The 24,965-nt window shown below is 36.5% G+C and overlaps 1 protein-coding gene across 10 annotated transcripts in view; it reads left to right on the top strand.

Annotated features, from left to right (window-relative positions):
• The first annotated feature begins 2,393 nt into the window (after nt 1–2,393).
• SFSWAP (splicing factor SWAP) overlaps nt 2,394–24,965 on the top strand; it is a 48,873-nt gene continuing 26,301 nt past the window's right edge. Inside the window, exons 1-13 of one of the 10 annotated variants that reach the window (XM_082774157.1) lie at nt 2,684–4,861; nt 5,241–5,410; nt 5,526–5,876; nt 5,965–6,102; nt 6,933–7,018; nt 11,000–11,225; nt 11,685–11,800; nt 12,478–12,613; nt 17,970–18,207; nt 18,584–18,715; nt 19,046–19,139; nt 21,356–21,533; nt 23,592–23,825. In XM_082774157.1, coding sequence (XP_082630283.1) covers nt 5,834–5,876; nt 5,965–6,102; nt 6,933–7,018; nt 11,000–11,225; nt 11,685–11,800; nt 12,478–12,613; nt 17,970–18,207; nt 18,584–18,715; nt 19,046–19,139; nt 21,356–21,533; nt 23,592–23,825 — 1,621 coding nt within the window. In that variant the 5' untranslated portion in view covers nt 2,684–4,861; nt 5,241–5,410; nt 5,526–5,833. Of the gene's footprint in view, nt 5,411–5,525; nt 5,877–5,964; nt 6,103–6,932; nt 7,019–10,999; nt 11,226–11,684; nt 11,801–12,477; nt 12,614–17,969; nt 18,208–18,583; nt 18,716–19,045; nt 19,140–21,355; nt 21,534–23,591; nt 23,826–24,965 lie in introns of all 10 variants that reach the window. The other 9 variants (XM_082774159.1, XM_082774158.1, XM_082774154.1 and 6 more) reach the window with 9 other exon arrangements.

Here is a 24,965-nt window from a genome sequence, read left to right as displayed (position 1 = left end):
GTCTCAGTTTTATGACTAAAACTGGAAGAACTGCTCAAGGAAAAGTTTTACATTTCTTCACCAAATTTATGAAGTAGCAGGTATTTCTAGATGCAGATACAAGCTATCCATTTCTTTTCCAGTGTTTGTGCATTGCTTTTCTCACACTATTTTACATATTTAATTCCCTTGGGTGCGGTGACATTGGTAAATCGTTTGTACTGGAAAAGCCCAGCAGCTCTGTCGGTGTTTATTGGTGTCCAAAATTCCTCATAACAAAAGCTATGGTTTAAGTCCCATTTTGAATTGCAAAACATGATGCATTTAATTACAAAACATATCGTAAATTAGGCAAAGCAACTTGATCCTTCATATTAAGTTCTTGAGGAGCTTAGTTGTTACTCCTTTTTTTGCTTGTTTGTTTTGTAATTTGTGTTGTTGTTATTGTTACTGTTTTTGTTTGTTTGGTTGGGTTTTGTTTGTTTTTCACAGAATCAGAGTGGTTGAGGCTGGAAGGGACCTCCAGAGATCATTTAGTCCAACCCTGATGCTCAAGCAGGGTCACCTTGGCCACTATTATAAATGAGGTCTCAACTCAATCTGAATTTTGTGATATTTATAAAACAAATGTTTCTAAAAGGTATAAAAGCTATAAAAGGTATAAAAGGCAAGTAAACAGTGCTGGGTCTGCAGGGAGTCTATGCTCCACCAACACGCACACACAAACATCAAACATTCTAAATATACAGAACATTGCTTTACATACTAAACCCGAGTATGCCTATACATACGTACAATCTGGAAAGGTAACAAATAATCCTTTAAGTTCCATGACTTAACAGTCTCCATTTTCCATTCCTTTTCTTGATTACTAACAAATCTCCATTTTCCATTCCTTTTGAACAATGTGTCTCGCTTTAAGTTGTCAAGCAACTCGGTCTTCAGGCCTTATGTATCCTGTTCTTCCCAGATCGAAGAAAAGCATATCCATCTCCTTTTCAAGGCCAATAGGCCTGGGTCAAAAGGCACGTTCAGGTCATCAGGGGGCGTAACAGCAAAATCCTTCGATGGCTGTGGCAGCAGAGGGGCCGATGGCTTAGCAGTCAGATCAGTAAAGGAGCCCGCAGCTCCCTCACTATCTGACAAGCCACATGTTTGTAATTGTGGCTCCACATGGCTCTTTAAGGCCTCAGAGATTGCTCGCCAGGTGCCGAGCGATCCCACTGCAATCTTGTCGTTTTTAGTTGCAGAGTCCCACACCTTGACCTCAGTTTGGTCCCATATTTTAGGCTCATAAACTGTCCGATTGTTAAGGAGGAGAATAAGCTGTAAGGTTACCAGGACAGTCTTTGTTCCTAAGGACATATGATTCCCCATAATGCGCAGCTGCTTACCAGAGAGGGACAGTTGTGTGCACAGGTCCACTTCTCTCAGCTCGAGCTTCTCTCCAGCTCCAGTGCGCCCATTTCCAGCGACTTTCAGTATGAGCTTCTCTGAGCGGTTTGCTGAGTTTGGTGAACCTATCTTCATGAGGCAAAGTGCCTGCTCCCGTCGCCGTCGTGGTCTCCATTCTGCCAGCCTGTTCCTCTTCACTTCTTTTTCCTGCTTCTTTATTGATGATGTAACTTCATCGTGTTGCCTTTTTCTTTTTCTTCTTTTATCTTGAGGGCAGTTTCCCCTCTTATACCCTTCTCTCCACAGCAGTTCTTTTCAAAACAACTTTTCATTGGTCAAGCAACTTTGAATATAACGACAGCAAACACCCAGAAACATCCACGCTTTAACGACTGGAGAACAAGAAACCAGCTGGAGAACAAGAAACCGGAGACTGCATGGAGTCTCCTGAACCACCCTTCTTTGTTCCCTCTAAACTCTTTTATATTCCTGATGGCCTCGTCGTTAAGAGTCTGATGTTATCTCAACCATGGGGCTTTCCAACCCCCATGGTCACATTCCCAAATCTCTCCCTTCTTTATTAATATCAACCATTTTCTTGACACGAATTACCACTCCATATATAACAGCCACGTTACACAGGTTTTTACCAAAAACAGGAAAATAATATCACACTGAGGGAAACATCATTAGAAAATTTGACCCAGACTATATATATGTTTTAGCAAATATTGTGTTTTATCAACTACAAGAGAAATCTTCCTCAGCCACCAGCCCCTCCCCCACGGCTCCCAGACCCCTTTTCCCTTGAGCCACCCCTCCCCCGGGGTTCCGCACTTTCGTCACACCCCCGCGTCACTGCGGCCACCACGCCACCGGCCGCTGTCGCCTCAGAGCGTTCCACCCGCCCCACCCCGCCGCCGCCGGTAGCACGGAGCTTCACCGCGCCTCGGGGGCTGCGGGTTCCCCGTCCCGAAAGCTGAGGCGAATCTGCCGAGCTCCGGCAGCCGGGCCGCCCTCTGCTCGGCCAGCGGAAGAGGAAGCGTCGCCATTTTGTTTCGGGTGATGGCGACCGTGGTGCTGTGGAGCTGGAGAGTTTAGCGCGGGCCCGGCCTCCTGGGGGACTCGCTTCTCGGACAGTCGCTGTTGCTGCGAGTTTCCTCCTCCCCGCTGCGTCCCCCGGTGATGTACGGAGGGGTCGGGGGCTCTCGCCGGAGCGCAGAAGAGGCAGGCCCGCCGCCCCTCATGTTGTTGTCAGGCGGGGCAGCGGTCCCCGGGCCCCCCGGAGGAGGTGGAGGAGGAGGAGGTGGAGGTGGGAATAGCCGTGTGGAGCTGCTGGTGTTCGGCTATGCCTGCAAGCTGTTTCGAGATGATGAGAAGGCTCAGTACCAGGAGCAGGGGCGACACCTTATTCCTTGGATGGGAGACCCCAAGATCATGATCGATAGGTCGGTGTACCACAACCCCCAGACTCTGCTGCGAGATCTCCTGTTATAGCCTCTTTCTGTTCCTCCCCTTGTGCTGTGGGCAAGCGAGGGCGGGGGATGAGCAATGGAGGGCTCGCTCTGGCCGATCGATGTGTGGGAATCTTCGCTGGCAGGCTTGGAGGGCTGCTCCTCCTGCTAGGGTGCTTTGAGCGCTGCTGTTGTAAGGCTGACATCCCCCAGGCAACGGGAACTTGGGGTTCCCCTCTCTGGCAGCGTGGGGAGGCCCCCCTCCCTCGGGCATCCAGTGTGCATTGTGTCTTCCTCTTCCACTTGCTAGGATAGGGTTTGTGGAGTGGAGAACGTGAAGGTTTTGCACCTTTTCAGTGCAAACCCCTACTATTGTCTATCCTCACATGGAAACCAAGGAAGCCTTATTGCACTGGAATGCTGATAGGTAGCTTTCTGCATTCTCTAAGCAGCCAGAGCGTAGGGCATGGAGCAAAAAGGCATTTACCCATTTATCCTTAGCGAAAGTGGGGCTTCCATACTTATCCTGTGTAATCTGACTGCAAGTTGTTGACGTGATACCCCAAGAGCAATTCATGGACTAAATACATTTTCCTCGTGCCATGCGTTAATCTATGTTAGTGGCAGAGTGGGTCTCATTAGGGGTGTTTGCTCTTCACATTTTATGGCAGAGGTGGCTTTTTAGGTTGTTTTGCAGTACATACAGGTTCATGGCCAGAAAGTATAACAGAATTTAGTGGTTTGGTTTTTCTTCTGGTCTCTTAAGAAGTCTCACTGGTCCAGGATGGGATTTAGAAATAATTTATTCAGAATGAATCTTTCGAATATACATCTGGAGAAAGAAAATCAGAAGTCAGGTTGGGTATATGTCAGTGGAGCAATGAAAGTACTATTTAAGAGGAGTTCTGGCTGATCCTGAAAAATTCAGTGGAAAGATGGAAGAGTTTTGGGTTGAAAAGGATCACATGACATACTATACATATTTGTTCCCCCAATTTCATCATTGGTGTGATGCTAAGCATGATTTTTCTTGTTCCGATTCAACAACAACAACAAAAAAAAAACTTGAAAAAAAAATCCGTAAGAATGTAGGGAAAGGAGATGTTCTTGCACTGTTTTGGATTCTTACAGTTTAATTAGTTAAGTTGCAATAAATACAAAAACGTGGGTAAAAAAAATAAGTTATTTTATATTTTACTTACATGAGAAGTGTTATAATGCACACTTATAAGGGCAGCTCACTTGTATGGCGTATTTCATTAGGAGGTAGAGGCCATTTTAGTGGTTCTGTACAGCAGTAACCCAGTTTATTGTAATTACAGAAATTGTTGGGAGCAAAAATGAAGTATGTGCATGTACATCCATACATACAATACTAAAAAGTTCAAATAACATACATTTGTAAGTTAAGGAAGCTTGCATTTACTAATCCTATAAACTCCTTCGGAAGCTTAGATTCTTTTTATCTCCAGCAGCAGTCTTCATTTTCACCATTTTGGGAAAAGCACATTGCTATGAGAAGACATGGGTTGAAGTTTGCCTGTGGACAGAGCTTGATTAACCAGACCTACGTGTTTCATTAACTTTGCTATTAGAATATTTACTTTCTTTGTTTTTGGTCTAGCAAGTTGGCACAAGTCAAGAGTTGTGTGTGGGAAGACACCTCAGCGGAGTGGAGTTTACTGTCACTTTTCAATCAGTTTCTTTTACTGATGCATAAACATTATCCTGATGCAACGCTTTTCTTGCAAATAAAATTTTCTGCTTAGTAGAAAGGAAGTGTACGTCATTGATCTTAGCCGTTTTTACGGTGAACCTCCTTGAATTGCATGTATATGTTACTGTTCCTATGTATGTGTGTCTCTCTATCACATAACCCAGAACTTATTTCCTCAGCCAAATGGCTAGGGGCCGAGCCTAGCCATGATTTTACCTCCAATGGACGCAAGTTTCTATGGTGAAGATATCTCCTGAGAGTTCGGGACTAGCAGAAAGAAGCGAGGAAATTTCGACCGTTTGGTTCTTACGGATAGGTATTTATGTATTCGGGTTTGTGTGAATGTAAGCTATTTGACTTTCCAGAAAAACATATTTTGCAAGTGACATTGATTGGTTGGTTGAACCACGTACGGTAAGAGCTGTTAAGGAAATGGATCCCACTTAAACTATTAAAGGATACCTTTGCCTTTAATTGTAATAATTTATTAGTTTCTTTGAGAGGAATCTAGCCTATTAAACAAATTTTCAATAGTTGGTGACAAATGATTAGCAAAATTAAACGTAACTTCTAAAAGGAAATATGCTTTAACGTATAAGTATTTTTTTTTTTCATTTTTAATGGGTAAGTATTTAAGTAGTCGCATAAACTCAAGCCCTAAGTTTTTTTCATTGACCAGCTTTTTCATCTTGCAGGTATGATGGGCGTGGTCACCTGCATGACCTTTCTGAATATGATGCTGAATATTCCACGTGGAACAGAGATTATCAGTTGTCTGAAGAGGAAGCTAGAATAGAAGCCCTCTGTGATGAAGAGAGGTATTTAGCCTTGCATACGGACTTGCTTGAGGAGGAGGCGAGGCAAGGTATTGCTCAAGGAAACTTCCTGAGTTAGCACGTTTAAATAAATAATTTTGAAATTAATTAAATTTGCTCCTACTTATTTTATACTCTCTTTTTTTTCTGATGTTATCTTGACAGTATCCAGTGGATTCGAAAAGCGGGAGTCTTTGCGTATGTGAGAGGACCACAGGATAGTTTAAATATAGATCCACACAGAAACTGCCCTGATTCTGAGGGCAGACTGGGATTTCAGACACCCACCCCACCCCCAAAAAAAAACCAACAGAATAAACACACCCTGCTTCTTTTTCAGTGTTGTATGACTGAAAGTCAGTGTTCTTCTGTGAATAATCATGTTAGAATGTCTTAACCCTCAGCCTTTATCTCTTTAGGGAGACGTAAATGGTCAGCATATTTACATGCTGTCTTTTTCTATTCAGTTTTAAATGAAAGTTAAAACAGGTGAAAACGTCTCATCTAAAAACTTAAGTAAGAATCATTATTTTTTTCTTTTTTTTTTAAAAAGCATTAGCTTTAATATATCTTGTATTAATTGATAATTGTATTTTTGTTCAAGAGGAGGAATATAAAAGACTGAGTGAAGCTTTGGCAGAAGATGGTACCTATAATGCAGTGGGATTCCGTTACGGCAGTGATTATTATGACCCTTCAGAACCCACTGAGGAGGAAGAACATCAGCCCACAAAACAAAGAGGTAAGGAGTTAAAAATGGTGAGGGTTAATTAAGAGGAAGCACCTCTGTCGCCCTTGTAGTTCAAGATTGAAAATCTGTGACGTTTTTACACGCATTTTAATGCAAAAGTACTTCAGGTTAAATAGAGGTTACATTTTTATGGAAGTTTGTTACTAAGTTTTTGTGAAAACTTTCTCTTGACATGTTAAAATATTTTCCTGATAAACCATAGTCAATACTGCAGTAATCAGGATCAGAAGTTTAATTCTGCTGTCCTGCAGGTTCTTAATCATAAAAATTCTTGTATTTCATCACATGACAATATTTTACCACTATGTTTCTTGGTCAAGAAGGAAAAGATCACTAGAAACAAACAAACAAAACAATAATTAACCATAGTAGAATTTTTAGATTTAGATTTCGCCACCTTAGTAATTACAAACAAGATCGTTCTCAGTGTAGTATGCTTCTCTTTGTGATCTTAAATGCACAGTTCAGGTTCTCATGCTCCCATCTTTAATTATGATAACTGTATTTTTAATGGGAAGTCTTAAGGAAGCTTTCAAGTGTTACTGAACTATGTCTTAGTTATGTTAGGATTGTTAAATTAATTATTAAACTACATATTATTTAAATACACTTACTACTACTTATTTAACTACTAGGGTTGTTAAACAACCTATTGCTGGGTTACTGTGATATGAGATATGCTTAACTTACCTAGGTGTAAAGATAAATACTTTTAGATAAGCTTTTTTTTTTTTTTTTTTTTTTTTAATAATTTTTTGTTAACATTTGAATAGTTAGTCGTGTTTTGTGGTCTGGTGTTTTAACCTTGCCATTTATTGTAGAAGCAGCACAGACAGAAAACGTAGAAGAAAATGAAGAACCTTTTGTTGCCCCTCCAGGATTGAATGTACCTTCTGATGTGGAACTGGTATGTGTGTACATTTTATGCAGCCTACATTTCTGTCAATTTTCAAGACATTTATAGTGTTGTGCTGATTTTTCTCCATTAACTTCAGTTTGGTAGACTTTAACTTATTCTCAAATAGCAGCTTAATTCCAAATGTACAGCCTTGAATTTTTGAGTTCTTTTAACTCTGTTTAATCTTCCTATTCACACTGAAATTACTACTGTGTTTATGCTAAGTGCATTTAGTATCACTTGTGATATTTTAGAGAATGTGAAGAAAATAAAAAGTGGAAAGGACTGTTAAACCAGAAGAACGCTTCTGTTGACTTTTTGAGATTTGTTTTAATTTGGCCCAATCTGAACTGGGTAGGAAGTGACCAATTTAAAGGAAGTAACTAATGGAAAGGCTACATTTAAGGCTAGCCTATTCCAGGAGGAAAGTAATAATTTATTTCTAGAAAATTCTGAAATAACTTGAAAGTATTAGCATTATAGAAGCTCTTTCCTTCATGTGATCTTACCAGAGTGTGCTACATTGTAAGCTGTAAGCTTAACGACAACTTGCATGTTTTCCCTAAAGGGAGTTGAACAGTGTCTTCCTTCAAGATCCTTGACTGAAGTGAAGTGTAATGTTGGTGTTTCAGTACAGTTGTAAACATGATGAATTTAAATTTATTTCAAGTTTCAGAAGAGATGCTGAGAAGTGCAGTAATAATCTTTCTTCTACACCGTGTTTGTGGAAATCTTAATTTACCTTTGGGATGCCTTCTCAGCTTGATAATCTTAGCTAGTAAAGATTCAAAGCAATTTGTTAGAGTGACTATTCATTCACACAGTATTTGTGTAAGACTGTTCTTCTACTTCATTAGCCATTAATTGAAAATTTTTATCCTGTTCTGTTTTTTTAACGTATCTATTGTGTTCATTTACTTTTCTATACAGTCATACAATATGTTTCAGTAGTAAAGTGCTTACAAACCCACTACTGAATTCAGATATTTACATTGTTGCCTTTATATTGACAGTTATACTTTATTCTTAGAATAGGAACGTCAATTTCACAGTCAGAAACTGCTTATTTACAATTGTATGTTGTTTGCAAAAAGTGAAAGAAATTTCGCTGTTTTAGAAAGCTGTTTTGCTGAGTTTTGTTCTGAAATTTAAGATGCATTTTTACATGTAGTTGCAGAATGCAGTGTGGGGCTTACTGAAGTGATTTCTAATTATAAGTCAGCTATTGAACTCCAATAGCTTCAAACAAACAAAAAAGTGAATGGGGATATTTTTAGTTTGGGTTTTAAAACAAACAAACAAAGCCAGAAATGTCTAGACAGCAGCTCTGAAAGGAACATATATTTAACCCTGGATTGGAAATTGTGAAAATGTTTTTTGTAAGCCGTGATGTTGTTGTTGTTCCAACCTAGTGATTCAGATTTCCTGTCGAAAGTGCATATTCTGTTGGTTTTGTGTTTTTTTTTTGTTTTTGTTGTTTTTTTAAAGGCAAACAAAACCCTCTGTAAATTACTTTGCCATTTTGTTGATCCCCAGGTGATTGGAAGACATGTACAGGTACATTACTGTCCTGGTTTCAGTTAGGACAGAGTTATATTTTGTAGAAATGACAGTGGTGGTCTAGGCTTCTCCCGAGGCTGTTGCTAATCAACATTTAAGCTAAAGGACATATGATGTGTAATTATGGCAAGGAGTTAATGGTCAAGGAGTGGGGTGGTACTTACAAGCTTTGTGAATTGTTTTGTGGAAGAAACTGTAGTGCTTGGAAGTTGGATAAGATCTGAGAATTGACTTGCTAACTTGGAGACTTTGTTCACTATCTGCAAGGTGCAGGTCAATAAAAGTATCAAATAGCTCCTGCAATAAAGAGCAATCCAGCGTGCAAATGTTAAATGAAGACTAGTTAGGCAGCACTACTGTAAAATTAAAAAATAAATACATTAAAAATCCAGAGGCTATAGTGAGCTGTTGCATGTTGAGTGTATGAAAACTGCAATTGCAGCAGTGATGTCATTGTCAAATTTAAAATACAAGAGTTGTATTAAGCACACAGGATGTCTTCTACTGCTTGAACTGTTCATGGTCTGGGTTAATGGGCAAAGATGATTGTTTTTAACCACTGCATTTTAAGAACTCTGGATGCCACAGACATGTGCAATAAGAGGATATTATCAGCTAAATTTATGAGGAGAGATTGAAAATTGCTTTATTTTCTCTAGATGAATATATTTGAGAGGCAATGTAAGACTTTGTAAATTATTTTTCAGGCTCACTGAAGAATGGAAGATAGTTGTTTAACTTGCAGTAAGGAAAGCTTGCTCAGGAAAAAAAATTAATTACAATAATAATTGAAGTTTAGAACAGAATATCTGACTAGATTATAGCACTTACATAATGTCAGCTCTGGACTGTTTTCAAAGGGTTTTTCCCCTGTTCTCATGGAAGAGTACCACCAATTTTAACAAACAGTCCTTATCAGTTTTATTTTGTCTATTTATTAAATGTAGTAGCAAACTAGAATATCTATGACATCTAGGATATCTATGACATCCACATCTCTACTTGATGGAGATTTAATGGTTTCCTACTTTGTAAAGTTTCAAAGTTTTGCAGATCACTGGTGCTGCTAGTCTTCCAGAGCTTATAAGGTGGTGTCAGTTTCAGATTCAATGCCAGATCACAGTTTTGGGTACAATCTTCCTCGAGATTCCTTTCTGATTTGTAGCTTTGTTCATGAGTCTCCAGGTCTTGAAATGTAATTTATATTCCTGCACAAGAATCACAGAAATAGATAAATTTGATATATGACTAAATTATGAAACTGGCAGTGAACATAATAATGTCAGTTTATTGAGAACCTAATTATCTCTAATTAAAACAATCTTTATTAGTGTTCTAGAGGGACAAGTAAAACTTGAAACAACTAATTATTTTTCCAGATTGAACATGTTGTTCTAATGAAGAATCCAACTGGCTGAAAATAATTTCTAAAAATACACTGTTTGATCAAATTCAGTCTTTTTTCCCTAAATAGAGCAACACTGTATTATCTGCTTCTGATCTTCTGAGCAGATTTTCTGAGGTCTGCAGCATGCATCTGCATTTGGACCAGTAAAAATCCAAAGCTGAAATTAATCAGTATTGTGACATTTCCTTTTTTATAGGTACACACAGTAAGTGTTCCTACAGTTTATTTAGCACAAGACAAAACAGACCTATCTGGGTATGAAAATAAAGAGTCAGTGGTGAAGTTTATTCATTCTTCAATTAAATTCTTTTTCTTCTCACTTCTTGGTTTTGACATGGCAGTGCTCCTTACATGAGACTTCAGGAGTAGAAATACACAGATGCTGGTTACCTTCATTCTTTTTCTTTTATTGTTAAAGTGTTTAATGACTGGGAATGTGACAGCATGTATAATTAAAATTCCTATGTTGGTCTTCAGATGCAACATGACCCTTCCAAGAAACCTAGTAAGAAGCTTTTGTAGTTAGGGAACATTATTTGCACGTTTATTAACAAGTCCGTGCATGGTGACTCCTCAGAGCACCTCAAAATGCTGTAAGGCAGATCCACTTCATGTTGGCACTGCTGTGTCAACAAAAACATCTGTCTCCTGTCTTGTGCCTGCAGAAGTGTCTCTGTGGCTATGTGGCTATGGAATGTGCCTGACTTAAAAGAATGTTTTTGCTGCATCAAGTTCAACTGGAATTTGTTCCCCAGTTCAGTTTGGTGTGATAGGTGGAGAGTATCTTGCAAGAGGAAATGAATAAGAAGCTGGGGAAAATTGGGACTGTTTTTTGTTTGTTTGTTTGTTTTTACTTCAAAGGTGATACACTTTCACTAGGTGAAAGTGATTATGACACCATGTTGCTGAGAAAGCTGAGAAGCTGGGCAGGGAACTGTGCTCTTTCTAATTACCTCTGGAGTTCTGACAAACTCTACAAACTGCTTATGAAAATACAAACTTATGTTATTTTACTCCCACAGCCACCAACAGCAAAAATGCATGCAATTATAGAACGAACTGCAAACTTTGTCTGCAAGCAGGGAGCACAGTTTGAGATTATGCTAAAAGCCAAGCAAGCACGCAACTCCCAGTTTGACTTCTTGCGATTTGATCACTACCTCAATCCCTACTACAAATTCATTCAGAAAGCTATGAAAGAGGGACGATACGCAGCTCCTTCTGAAAATAAAGCAGATGAGAAAAAACGTAAGTAAATGCTTGTCGAATGGATGGCTTTGGGATGTGAATCAGTGAAACATCCACTGGTCTTTTTTTTGTAAAATAGCTGCATTCTTTTGGTGCATTGTGATGGTAGTACTGTTATCCTGCATCTGAGATTGATGGGATGATTTAAGATTTTCCTTAAATTGAAAAAGTTTTTTAAAAGAAAGTATTCTGTTGGGGAGCTTTCTGATACAAAATCTGCTATGATATTGGAGCTTTATAATGCTCGTGTAGCTCTAGTCCAATAAAAAGTTGGTTTGTGCACTTAAGTTTTAGTTTTATTGATGGCTAACAGTGTCATCTTTTTATATTTTAGCGAATAAGCAGACTTATGAAAAGTATAGTTTCTTAGAAGAACGCATGCTTGATCTGTACCCTTATCCTCTCCAAATACCAATCCACAGAAAACCCAAATTAAATTCAGATATTGCTTTTACTCAGACTCGAAAGTGAAATCTGAGGAAGAGGATGATGATGACGACGATGATGATGGAAACTATCTGCATCCAAGTCTCTTTGCGTCTAAAAAATGCAGTAGACTTGAAGAGCTCATGAAGGTATTTCAGCCTATTAAAATGACTTTTAAATGTCTGATTACAGGGCACAGAATTGTAATATGCAGGTGTTAGGATCTTCTGTTAGCATTTTTTTTTTCTGTCTGTCTTGGAAATGTAAATATATTTTGCTAAAAGCTGAAATGGAATATTTTCTTCTCAGATTTTAGATAAAATCTTGACATGACATGATAGGTTCAGTGAATAATATTTCAGCAGAATTAGTACGACTCATTAAGTGTAGATTTTGCTGGATATGTTCTAGATATTTTTTGAGTTTGATCCGGTGATGGAACAGTGGGAATAACAGATGTTTGTGCACTTACGAAGCTTTCAGAGAAATGGCAGCAATGTTTTCTGATATTTAGACAAGTCAAGTCAGGTTCTGTGTCTTATTTCAGCCTTGGTGGTGAACAACAGAGTAATACCTGCTTTTTTGTTCATGTCATGGATTTATGGTCACATCAAATTGAAGTGTATTTTGTCTTTTCTTTTTCTTCCACAAATTTTTGAAAAAGAATCAAGTTGATCCTGATACAGGAGCTACAGAAACAGTAATTTCAGTGTTTGGAGTATATTATTGATACCTAGTTAACTTAATTCAGATTAAGTTGATGATGCCATGTGTTAAATATACACTTCAAATTTTAATGTACTCTCCACTGTCAAAATTTTTTCAGCCTTTGAAGGTAGTAGACCCAGATCATCCACTTGCAGCACTGGTCCGTAAAGCACAATCAGATAATAACTCATCGACACCACAGTCAACGGATGGGGCAGCTGTTCAGACATCACAAGTAGAATATTCTTCTGATTGTAAGTGCACTGTAATTAGGCAACTGGTGGTGTGTCTTGATGAATTAATTTTGTGTGTAGACTGGGGGACAGAAAAAATATGTTAACTTCATATTTCATCATTTGTAACTGGTATTTATTCTTTTTCAATTGCATCAATCTTTGAAGGTGTGGTGTTCCACTGGGTATATATCAAGTTGCTAGAAGTGTAGAGAAAAAAAAAACAGAAATGGGGTGGGGGAGCAAGGCAGCAAAGTCTCCAGTCTGTGAGTATGGAGAGCACAGTATTCTTAATGTTTTTTGATAGCTTCCATCAGTTTCTATTAATGAAGCCTAACTAATACATTCAGAGTTGAATATAAAACTGTCCTATAAAGTAGTTCATCAAAAAAACTTGCTACTTTCAGTGAAAAAGCAGATGGTGAATCTGCTTTGAACAGTTTTGCTGGCCTGTCTAATACTAAGAAAAATGTGCAAAGCTTAAAAAAATAATAATAATAACTTTTAATGAAGGATCCACATGAGGTCATAAATTCAGGTGTTAGTATAGCGTTCTAGTCTGAAATAGGAAGTAGTTTTACAGGACATAAATGTTTAAGTATTTTATTATACACTTCATATCATTTTTCATTATTTTGTTATTCTGTGCACTGGCTCAATGTTATATGTAGAAAATAAAAATCAGGAAAATGCAAGATCCAAAATTTAAAAATTTATATGTAAATTATATTTTCTATTACAGTATCAGAGAAAGAGTACTGTCTTTTAAGTTCAAAAGCTACAGAGGACATTCTTTAATACAGGAGTAGATGTTCTAATTCTCTTTAAAAGAACAACAAAAGCAATGATAGTGTTTAAATTGTAAGTGAGCCATGTGGAAAGTTGTGTGCTCAACTGATTTTCCCATGCCTGATAGTGAAATGCAAAGGCTTTCCTCACCTCCAAATTATTATTAAATCTTTAATACTAGACATTTCTTTTGGGCCATTTCAGATTAAATTTAAATATTGTCCTGTCTGTAACCTCTTTTAAGAATCTCTTCTGCTATGAAATATTTTAGCAATGTTATCTTAAGTTCTCTGGTTATGTCTGGTTTCTATTATCTTTGAAGCTGCTTAATGCAGGCTGCATGCAAAGCTCTTGCAAGTTTAGTAAATTCTTATACCCAAAAAGGTGAGGACAAACTTAATTGGATTTATGTGCCTCTAATTCTTTCATAGTCCTTTATTGTGAAAGTCGTTGATTCCTTAAACGTAGAAATATAACTTATCCTTTCATTTATAGGACTTATCATCTGACACTATTGAGCTGTAAGAAAAGGTATATTGTAGCCTTCACTGCAGAAACATTTTATGTCAATATCAATTTGTAGGTAATGAGTGGTCCAATTTCAAGGTGGTGGTGATAGAGTTCATTCTATTAATAATATTATTGCAAATAATGGTGACAATAATTAGCAAAGTTGATTATGAAGCATTATAAATTCAGAACTCTCCAAATGATTGGAGATGTCCAACTGTAATATATGTAGTGGAATATATGTGGAAGTGTTTTTATTTAAAACTGTACCTTAAGAGAATATTAATAAAACTGAAATAAGATGTCTGCAGAGAAATGAAAAATTACTGGTTATTTCAAGAAAGACTGAAATCAGAATAAGTGTCTCTATGGATAAATGCCCTTCAGTTTTCTGATTACTTTCATGTCAGGCTTGAATCTGAATTAATGTGTTGCAGACTTGGAGATTATCATTTAATAGCAATACAAGTTAAGCCTACAGCTCTGCTCTCTCTGCCTTTAAAACTTAATAGATCTTTATTCTGCTCTCCTTACAGATAAGTTATTCTTTGAAGAAAGTAAATACTGCCACACAGAATTGTTTAGGAAACTTTTAAGAGGACCATAATTTAATGCATTGATTAAACTTTCCCTCCAGAAATGTAAATTCTTACTCTAAATCCTTTGAAATATTTTACCTGAATACTTTCTGTTTACACACCTTTCTGTTGAAATTATTTAGATTTACAGGAAGTGAGTGCCCTTGCGTGAAGTGTTAAGCTAAGTAAAGCATTATAAAATACTTGCTTAAAGAAAGCAAAAAAGCCACAAGCCTTTGCTCTCTCAAGAAACAAACATTTAGAATCTGACAAACCTTTAGCTTGGAAATCTTACTCAAATCAGTTGTTCATTGTATTGGTATTATATTGCTAAACTCATCTGCTTCTTGAGGCTTCTGTAAGCATGTCTCCATATTAAATATATATCCAGCAGATACAAATTGCATGTATTTTTCAGTGTTGTGCAACTTTTATGCTAACATTCAATGAGTGTTGATTTTGCTAGAAGAGCCCTATTTTGAGACCTGCAACCCATTTTTCTCTATCCTAAAATCATCTTGGAAATAAAAATTCCCTTCCATTTTAAATTATTTGTAAGATATTTCAATGCAAAGTAATGCTTGTAAATGTACACAAAGAAAACTGATGTTTAATTTTACACTTCTGCGGAAAGAATAAAATTTTTACCTCTGTTTAGAAAGAAAAAGATTTTGTGGTAATATATTCTGATATAATGTGGAGCGGTAAGGCTAATCTGGTTATCTATGACTTGCAGTCACATAGTAGTGCTGTATTTTTTAAGTACTTAGAATTCTCAACTAACGCAGTTTAAATAAGAGATTTTTGTATCCATTTTTAAGATACCTACAAAATTAGCAGAGTTTTAAGTGGCAGTTTTTACTAACAGTATGTTGTGTAAATATATCTTTTTTTTATGACCACAAAATGGGTTATCCATCATAAGATGAGAAAGTGATTAGGTTGTCTCTACTAGAAAGCACTGTTAGAGTGAGATGGGATTAGACTAAGAAGCAGCACTGGAAGATACAAAAATGAGCAGGTAATGACGAGGCACTTCAGTAACTTACATGTATTTATGTATGTCCGTAATGGAGAGTCCATAAAGAAGGCACTGGATAAAACTACGAAGTCTCAAAGTTGCATATATATTTAGCATAGTACTTTGAAATACAAAATTGTGGTACTTGCTGCAGTGGGATGTTATTGAAGCAGAAAGCTTTAATCCTAAAGCAATTTATATACAAAGGAATGAAATACATTACTGCGCTAGGTAAAATAGCAAAGGATGTTAATCTCCGTGTGCGTTTGCGTTAAAAAATTGCTTGTTTTTTTCTGTTTTTGCCGCTTGTGCTTAGCTGTGTATACTGAGATTTTCCAAACAACTATCTCCACTAGCATGAGTTAGATGTGCTAATCTTTCCTGCACAGTTCTACATGTCTATTACATTCTGCTGGTATTAATTAGACATAACCAGAACTTCCCAACCTTCCATTGATAATTACTATCTGCAGAGTGGTATGCTGAGTGTATTGGAAATACTTCAATATATTAAACCAATAATGGTGGGAGCAGCATAGAAAAATGTGGATGTACTTTCATAATTTGTGTATTAGCATTTTTGTACTAGAATTGAGTTGAGACCATGTTCCAGAAAAAGGAATCCTTGTTACTTACTATTTTTAGTTTATAAATCTCAGTTTCATTGTAGTGTAGCTGTTCCCTGTTATTGGCTATGATTTTTCCCCAGATGATACAGCCTTGTATGTGATCTTAAATTGCAGAGCTGGTACGGTGGACTTAAGCATTGGCTAGTAATAGTGAACTGTTACATTCTGGAGCTGAAAAGATGCTTAGCTTAATGGCCAAATATTTGCCTTTTTGCTCATCTTTTGATATGCCTCAGACATAAATTCACTAAACAACACTAAATCACCAATGTGAAAATGTGAAAACTTTTCATCCTGCCTACTTACTGTATGAGTTAATACAAAGTAATGGACTAAATGTGATTTGGTCTCATTTAGCTGGAAGTAGATCTCTTGACTGGGGGTTAAAGAATAAATATATATACAAACCTGAGGCAAACAAAAGTAGTTCACTTCTCTTCATGATGAAGTCTGTATTGTTACTTTGGTTCTGTGCCATTTTTGTGAAAGGATCCTCCATCAGCCTCATCTACTTGATCAAAAGATATAAGGCAAACTTCAGTGACTCCAAGCTTGAAATGTGAAGTCTTACCAATCAAATGCAGAAAAAGAACTCACTGGCAATCATAGATAGAGACTACCCTCTAAGATCATTTTACAGAATCACAGAATCACAGAATTTCTCGGTTGGAAGAGACCTCAAGATCATCGAGTCCAACCTCTGACCTAACGCTAGCAGTCCCCACTAAACCATATCCCTAAGCTCTACATCTAAACATCTTTTAAAGACTTCCAGGGATGGTGACTTTAGAAAGCAAATTATTTTCTGTTCATAGTAAATAGTAGTGGCACATTCAGCTGTGCTGTAAATTAGGAGTTTGTATGCAGGTAATGAGTGAAATAAGGCATTGGCCATTGTGTATTGTTCTGGGTTTTTCTTTTCTTTCCATTTGCAGTTGGTATATGCAAAATGTTTTTGAGCTTGACTGTAGCATACATGTACAATGTAGCACAATTGTAAAATGGCAGCTACTGTGAAGGCAGTCTAATGTGAGATTTTCTATTGTGAAGAATGAAAAATCACCTGTAAGCTTTAAAGTTTCTAGATTTTGTGAATGTCTATGTAGTTTCAGCATTAATGGACTATATTGCCTAATTTCTACTTACCTGCATATACAGTTTATTTAAGCGGATATACAGTCAGCATAACTTTGATTCCAAAGCTTGTAATGCAAATGTATTTACCAGATATAAGGAAAAACTACTCAGATACTCAAAACAGCTTTTTACCAGCTTTATACACAGGCAATTGGGAAAGGTTGTTAATAAAGTGGAACTTAGAAATAACTTAATATAGAAAATTACAATAACTGTTGAAAAAACATTTTTCTCTTAAAGTAGTGCTGTCGTTTAATTAAACCACTAGCAATAATAGGAGTTTAATTTCTCAGTGTTAGTTTTGAATATATGCGCACTTTGTTCTTAATGCATACACAATTTTATCTAAGCTACAATGCCAGAGGTTAATTTAGTTTAGGAAGAACGATTTCATATTAGGTTGTTTTTTGTAGGCATTCTCTGGTGATTCACCTTTTTTTTTTTTTTTTTTATTTCTACCTATTTGTCTTCCATCTGACCCTCAGTATATTCTGATTCTGTCTTTTCATCATATTTATTTCATATTCACTCTGAGTGTATTAATGTGAAATTTTTTTTTACACAATAAATGAAATACTATTTCTTAGTGTGTTGTTGGGAATCTAGATAATAGATGGGTTTGTTCTGATTGCATAGTAGCTTTTTATTATTATTGTATGTCTTTCTTCTAACTAGAACTTTATTCTTTAATATGTTTTTGTTTTTCTTTATAGCAACCGTGGCAGCCATGTATTATAGTTACTATATGCTACCTGATGGAACCTACTGCCTTGCACCTCCACCTCCAGGAATAGATGTCGCCACCTACTACAATGCATTGCCTGCAGGGGTGACTGTATCGAGCACTACAGGGGTAGCATCAGTACCTCCACCCCCTGGTACTACACCTCCACCTCCTCCAGACACAACTGAAAGCAGCAGTGGGTTGACCTCTACCACAACATCTACAAGGTACCACATACAGTTCTATAGTTGTGTTTGTTTGGTGGAGGGGACTCGTCCTTGCACTGCAATATGAAGTATTTAGTAACAGCTGTATTATTGGTGATGCCTCGGTAACATTCAGCAGTGTTTATACAGCTTTGATTACCTGGCTTCACTTTGGTCTTTGATATTATATGTGGTTAGTGTTATTCAGCTACTATGATGTTTTTTTCTATGTGGAAAATCAGCAGTTGCTTTAATTGCATAATGAGCCTAGAGAGCAAGCCTCTATTTCATGGGGGGGGGGGGGGGGGGGGAGGAGGGAAGAGGGGGAGAGTAAAACAGAAGTCTGAAAGATATTTATATTCTATTTATAAAAATGATGCACTTTTGATGTTTTCAGCACAATTGCTCCAGTGGTTGCCATTATACCTCCACCCCCAGATATCCAACCTGTTATTGACAAGCTAGCTGAATATGTTGCTAGGAATGGGATAAAATTTGAAACTAGTGTTCGTGCCAAGAATGATCTAAGGTAAGAAAACATTATTCTGTTTTCTATTTTAAAATATATCAGCAGAGCATGCAGATCTCAAGGAGGGACTTATGTCGTTTGTTTTTTTTTTTTTTTTTTGGAATTCAAGGACCTACTTAAAAGTAATGCTAAAGTATTATTGCCCAAATGTTGAAAACAACCAAACAAGCAAAAACTTCCTTCAAAACCATGCTCTCAATATATATATCCTCTGGAAGTTTAGGCATACATTATATAACTCTTCCAAACATAAAATAGCGTTCCATCTGCAAGAGAGAGTTAAAACAACAATAGATTGTTGGTATATGCTGTGTTCATTTGTTTTAACAGATTTGAGTTCCTGCAACCGTGGCACCAGTATAATGCTTATTATGAATTTAAAAAACAGTTCTTCCTTCAAAAAGAAAGCAGTGACAACTCTCAGGTACATGTCTGTTTATATGTACGTGTGTTAAAAATACAGCGTAAGTGGGAAAAGGACTTGTTTATGTAGTGTATTATCATGAGACTTTAAAAATTGAAATCTCTGAATTATAGAGAATTTGGTCAGCAAAGGATGCGAGTGCTTTTTTTGTTTGTTTTTAATTTTGTATAGCATTTAATTTGGGATACATGGGGTGGTATGATATTTACTTCTTGCTTTTTAGTATAAGCAGCCATTCACTGTGGTTGTAGTCTGCAATGGCAAACTGAATCTTTTGCATTTCTATACAAGGCAGTATATGCCTCGTGGAGGTCTGCAGCCTTGTAAAATTAGGATTAGTGGTGGTTTTTTTTCTGTCATGAAGATGAGGTATAACATTTAACAGCCACATGCTTTATGGTTCTTCGTAGACTAGTAGCTAAACTACATTGCTGGCATGCTTTTTTCTGAGTGAGGGTTTCTAACAGAGGAACCCTCGCATGACTGAAATAATACTGAACCTACAAAATCTCATGTCAGTTTCTTACTTCCTTCGCTTCTTCTAGTCATGTTATTAAAAGATAATACCCAGATTTGGCATCCTTGTTTTTAACCATTCTCATGTTAGCTGATAGCATTAGATTGTCTGTTCTCTTACGGAAAAGAAAATTGCAAATATGATCAGAAATACTTCATCTGATGTTAACTTTTCATGGGAAAGAGCTATTTTCTTTTTAGGCCCTATGTCATTTGTCATCTCAAGGCTTAGATTGGAGTGCTCAACAATTAATTACTTAAACTGAAGAAGGTAGGCCTGTGGGTAAACTCCTCAAAATAACTTTCTGGAAAATGAAGAAATTCAGTAATAGTTGATGTTTGAAACTTTTTTGTCTCTTGTTTTATTTTAATCGTGAAAAATGTTTGGAAAACACTGTTTTTAAAGATACTCCATAAAATTTTATCTTAGTCAACTGATAAATTGTCCTGTACCACAATGATAACTGTTATTCTAGAATTTCTTATTTCCAAGCTAGTGGGTTGAATTCATAAAAGTTACATAATTAATCAAGACTCATTAACGTTTATTTTCAGGGGAAATTGTGCGCTAACCAAAATGTAATGATAAAAGATTCCTTTTAGGTGTTCAAATGATTCTAGTAGCTAAGAAGCAAGCAGAAACTGGTTTAAGTCCCCTGAGGTCTTGTGTAGCAATGAATATTCTGTTACTGCATGGTTTTGTAGATATTGCTGTTCTCTTTAATTTTTTTAGAATAATGATTTCAGTATTATTTTTATGCTTTAATAATGTAAGTATAGGCAACTAGTGCAATTGATTATTCTCCTTTTGGCCATTAAAGTTAATAGAAAATTGTGCTGTTGGCTTCAGTAAATACATGAAATCCGTTTCCTCTCAAAGGATTTTCAGAAATTAGTTCTGTTGGTCAGGGAGTGGCTGCAGGGAGCAATGAAAGGATCGCTTCAATACATGATATTTCACCATTAAATATACTTAACAGCTGCCAGTGGGAAGCGACCAAACTATTTGCTGAGAGAGGCTCATTTAAATGTTAAATTTTTTAATGTGATCCCCTGACTTGCCATGTAGATATTGTAGGATATTAAAAATATTTATCTTAATATTCTTACAGTATGAGTTTAGAAGTTGTCTTGAATGATTCAGTCATGTAACAGTAGAAACAATAATTCTTAACTCTATTGAAAATCTTAAAACACCTGTACTGTATCAGTTTAATGTCACAAAAACTTATCAATAGGCCCAGTGTTCTTCAGCAAAACGTTGGAACGAGTTAGACATTACCAAAAAACATCTTAAGCTTTTGTTCTGTAAATCAACTTTAATGGATTTTGTCCTCGACTCTAGAGATCAAGAATTAAAAGAAAATACTTTGGAAAGAAAGTATATGCTTTTAGGGTCCAGTTTTAAAAAATGCCATTATTAAAACAGTTGTTTGCAAAAGTGTACCAGCTGAAAAACATTTTCTTCCCTTTAAAATAACACATCTTACTGCAGATCTCTAGTCTGTGCAGCCTGTGGGTGTATGTGAAGCAGTGTATTATTTACAAGGAGCAAACTTTGGTCATGACTGCTTATTGATGTACAATTAGCTGTTCATAAAATGATGTTTGAAATAGTTGGCATAATTGCAGCTCCCTAAGCACAGCGTTAACTCTCATAAACTACCCAATTGGTAAAATTAAATATTTCTTTTGAAAAGGGAGTATCTTCATCTGAAGATGTTCCAGCAGATACTGCCACTGATACGGCAAGTGAGACTCAATTTGCAGATGAGCACACACCTGAAGATGCATCTGAGCCAAGTGCTAAGGGAGTTCCAGGAACTAAAAAGGATGTTCCTCCTTCTAAAACTGTCAGTGATGGTAAATTGGTGAAAGGTACGTTGGCATGAGTTGTTGGCCATAAAAATATTTGTTAACGTATAGTGAAGGAAAAAAGGGGGTGCGGGAGGGGAGTAGAGAAAAGAATTTAAGCGTTATTTTCATTAAAACCTTAAAAAAAGGTAAGCAATTTGCTTGCTTTCATATTTTTCTTTTATCAGACTATGAGGTATTCACTGTCTGACAGAATAAATTGTTTCGTTTTAGTTTAGTGCAAAGTTGAAGGCTTTCATCAATGATGCCAGCAGAATTTTATTTTTGTCATTTAAAACTTGACAGTTACAAGCTCTGTAAGAAAGAAGGTACTCCTGAATAAAAGCAGTAGTCTTGTTTGAAACCATATATGTGAAGGAAGTACACTACACTTATTTCTTGGTTAATCAGTCTTCCCATGGTGCATGTTAGTCATACTGGGGGAAAAAAAAAAAGCCTTTTCACATGCAGGTGAAATGTTTTTCCTCTTGCAGTTATAGTAGCAGAGGGACAAAGTGGAAGGATCTCTTAAAAGCCAAATTTAGCTAACACTGTTAATATCCTGAGTAAATATAAAAAACAGATTTTTTATATTTAAGAACTGATTTCCTGGCCTGCCAGAAAAAGAAATCGTAAAATGTCATCTTTTCAGTATAAAATAGAAACTTAAAAGATAGAAGTAGAATTAAAAGCCATTAGGAAACAAAGCAGAAGACAAACTTAACCAGTGTTCCCGCTGACAAGTACTACCTTCTGCCTTCTTCAGAGGCTTACTTAATTGCTGATGAGTTTACCTCTGGTCCCTGTGATCTTATTCCTGTAAATTTATTTTCACTTTCTGGTATGGTACAAATCCCACTTTCTTGTAATGTAAATGCAGTAGCTGGCTCTAAGGCAAACATAATATCCGAACCTTTCTTCTGCCTCTGAAGGATTAAAATCCCATTTTAGGATTTGTTTAGTTATATGAAAAAGTTGAAAAATTCCCATTATAATTTCTCATCTTGTAATTTTGGGGTTCTTACTTATGAGCCTGTTTTCTTCCCCTAGAATTAGAAGATGCAAAGCTTATATTTTCTAAACACTGGCATGTAAATTAATTGTTGTATTTAATTTTCTGTTACTAGAACCTTAGAGGATATTTATATATGCATGCAACAGGCATTCCTATTTGTGAAAGACAAGTATTGCAGCAGTGAATTACTTTTTAGGGAACAGTATTGAAATTTTGCATTTATTTCTCCTATAGTGAAATGTTGTTAACTCCCCAAAGTAATTAATTTTCATATAGATGGATGTTAGTCTTTAAGTGCTGTTCTGTGAGCCAGACAAATGCTATTGTTGCACAAACCATCAGATTTAGTGTGAAGAGAGCATAAGGGGCTGTATCATGCTGTAGTGTGTCAGCAGCCTTAGCAGGAGTGTTCAGTGGGGAAAAAACTGGGAAAACTGATTCAACAAGAAAGCAAGCAACCATAGGGAGGAAATACTGAATTCTTTTCTAGGAATGTCCATATCTCTTTGGCCTAAGATAACAGATTTACAGAAAAATATGGAATGCAAGTGATCCTTTAAAGAGATGTATTTTAAGTTCTAGTTGTATTATAGATCTAATTGCAGTGTCTGATATAATAAAATATGAAAAAATACTTTAAACTATTTTTCTGCTTCTTATAGCATTATGAAGTATTTTATCCTAGACTGGAATGTTTCTGGTTTCAAGACCAATTCTCACAGATTTTGAGGGTGGAAAACCCTTAACTGATTTTAAATAAATGAAAAACATTTTAACAACTGTATTGTATGGCTGGGTCTAAAAAATGGTTTATATCTGAAATGTTTTAATTTGAGGCTGAACATTTCAGGGAAATAGTTTCCAAAATATGTTCAAATAAGAAAAAAATGATTATGTTGTATTGTCCTCCAAAATAATTACCACAGTGTAAGGATGATACAGATCTCTTTCTTGGTTTTGGTTTCACCCATGGTGTAGGCTTCAGGAGTTACGGATAAACACAAGAAATTCAACATGCTTCCCACTGTTGTTTAATGATGTGTAAAATCTTACCCATTCTTTCACAGCATCATTTGCTCCAATAAGCTTTGCAATCAAGGCCAAGGAAAATGACCTTCTTCCTTTGGAGAAAAACCGTGTTAAATTAGATGATGACAGTGATGAGGAGGAGGAAGAGGGCAAGGAAGGCCAGGAGAATGCTAATAATGCTTCAAACCATACTCCAGCTGTTACCACTCCTTCTACTCCTGCTGAAGAGAAAAAACCTCAGCTTACTCAGGAGGAGTTGGAAGCTAAACAAGGTATCCCATGTTATATTGAAAACAAAATGAAAGATTGAGTCCTTTGTAAAGTACCGTGTAATTATTTTCAGTCTTCACCATATCACATTTACAGGAATTAGATTATTATTTTTCCTTTTCCCGCAGTTTCTTACTTATTGAGAAGTACAAAATATTCATTGGTTGCTCAGTTGAAACTGATACTATAACACAATGGCATTGAATAGTTTGCCATGGTACATGATCTTTCTGATTTTTTTTTTCTTTACAAACTTGGGGTAAAACATGAAACTTCTAGTTTCCAGTTTGTATTTATACAACCCAGAAAAAGACATGTCAATTTCTCATTTTCTTCACAGAACAATGAAATGCTTCAAGTTATTTTTCAGTAACATAGCATGCCCATATACTCTTAATATCACCTTGCTGATGTTTTGTTCCTGTTATAATGCAGTGCCACTAAGGCTTTGTACGGGTTTCCCTGTTACTGTGCATATGTAAGGGCAGAAGGGTATGCAGTGTGAATTCAAATGAAGTGATCTTCTAAAGGGATCAGATTTCCCACCTTCATCCCTCAGGCGGTTTTACAGTAGAGACTGTTTAATATAAAGTAGAGATGCTGTCAGTGTTTGCCAGCTTAAAAACTTAATATTGCTTTTATAACTGTGAGTATGCCACAGAAATTTAATTTTTCATTGTCAAACAGTACTTTTTTTATTTCTAAGCAACAGTTCCTTTCTACACTTGCGTAGCAATGAGTACACTCTAGTGATACATATGTAGAGCAAGTCTGAAATACTGTATATGATAATAAAAATGAAGCATAAGAGATGGTTGGGAAAAGCTGGGTTGGGTGCAATTAACCAAAAAATCATCTATGTGTTCAGTACACAGCTGGAAATGTAAGATGAAGCACGTTAAAAAAAAAAAAAGTGTTCTGTGCATAGCTAAAGTGGCTTGTTTTCTTTCTTTAATCACATAACAATAATTGTTGGTTACAACAACTGCAAAACCATTTGTCAAGCTATCTGGAGCAAACTCCTTTGTAAACTTTTTTAGATATATGTAAAGTGGGCTGGAAGAAGTGAGAAAATGAACCAGCCTGTGAGAAAAGCAAAATGAAGAGTGCATCGCTTTAAGGAGTATGAAGGAAAAAGCCAC

This window comes from Aythya marila (genome assembly GCF_965140915.1).
Source record: "Aythya marila genome assembly, chromosome: 17".
NCBI lineage: Eukaryota > Metazoa > Chordata > Aves > Anseriformes > Anatidae > Aythya > Aythya marila.
This window is presented reverse-complemented; position numbering and strand designations above follow the sequence as displayed.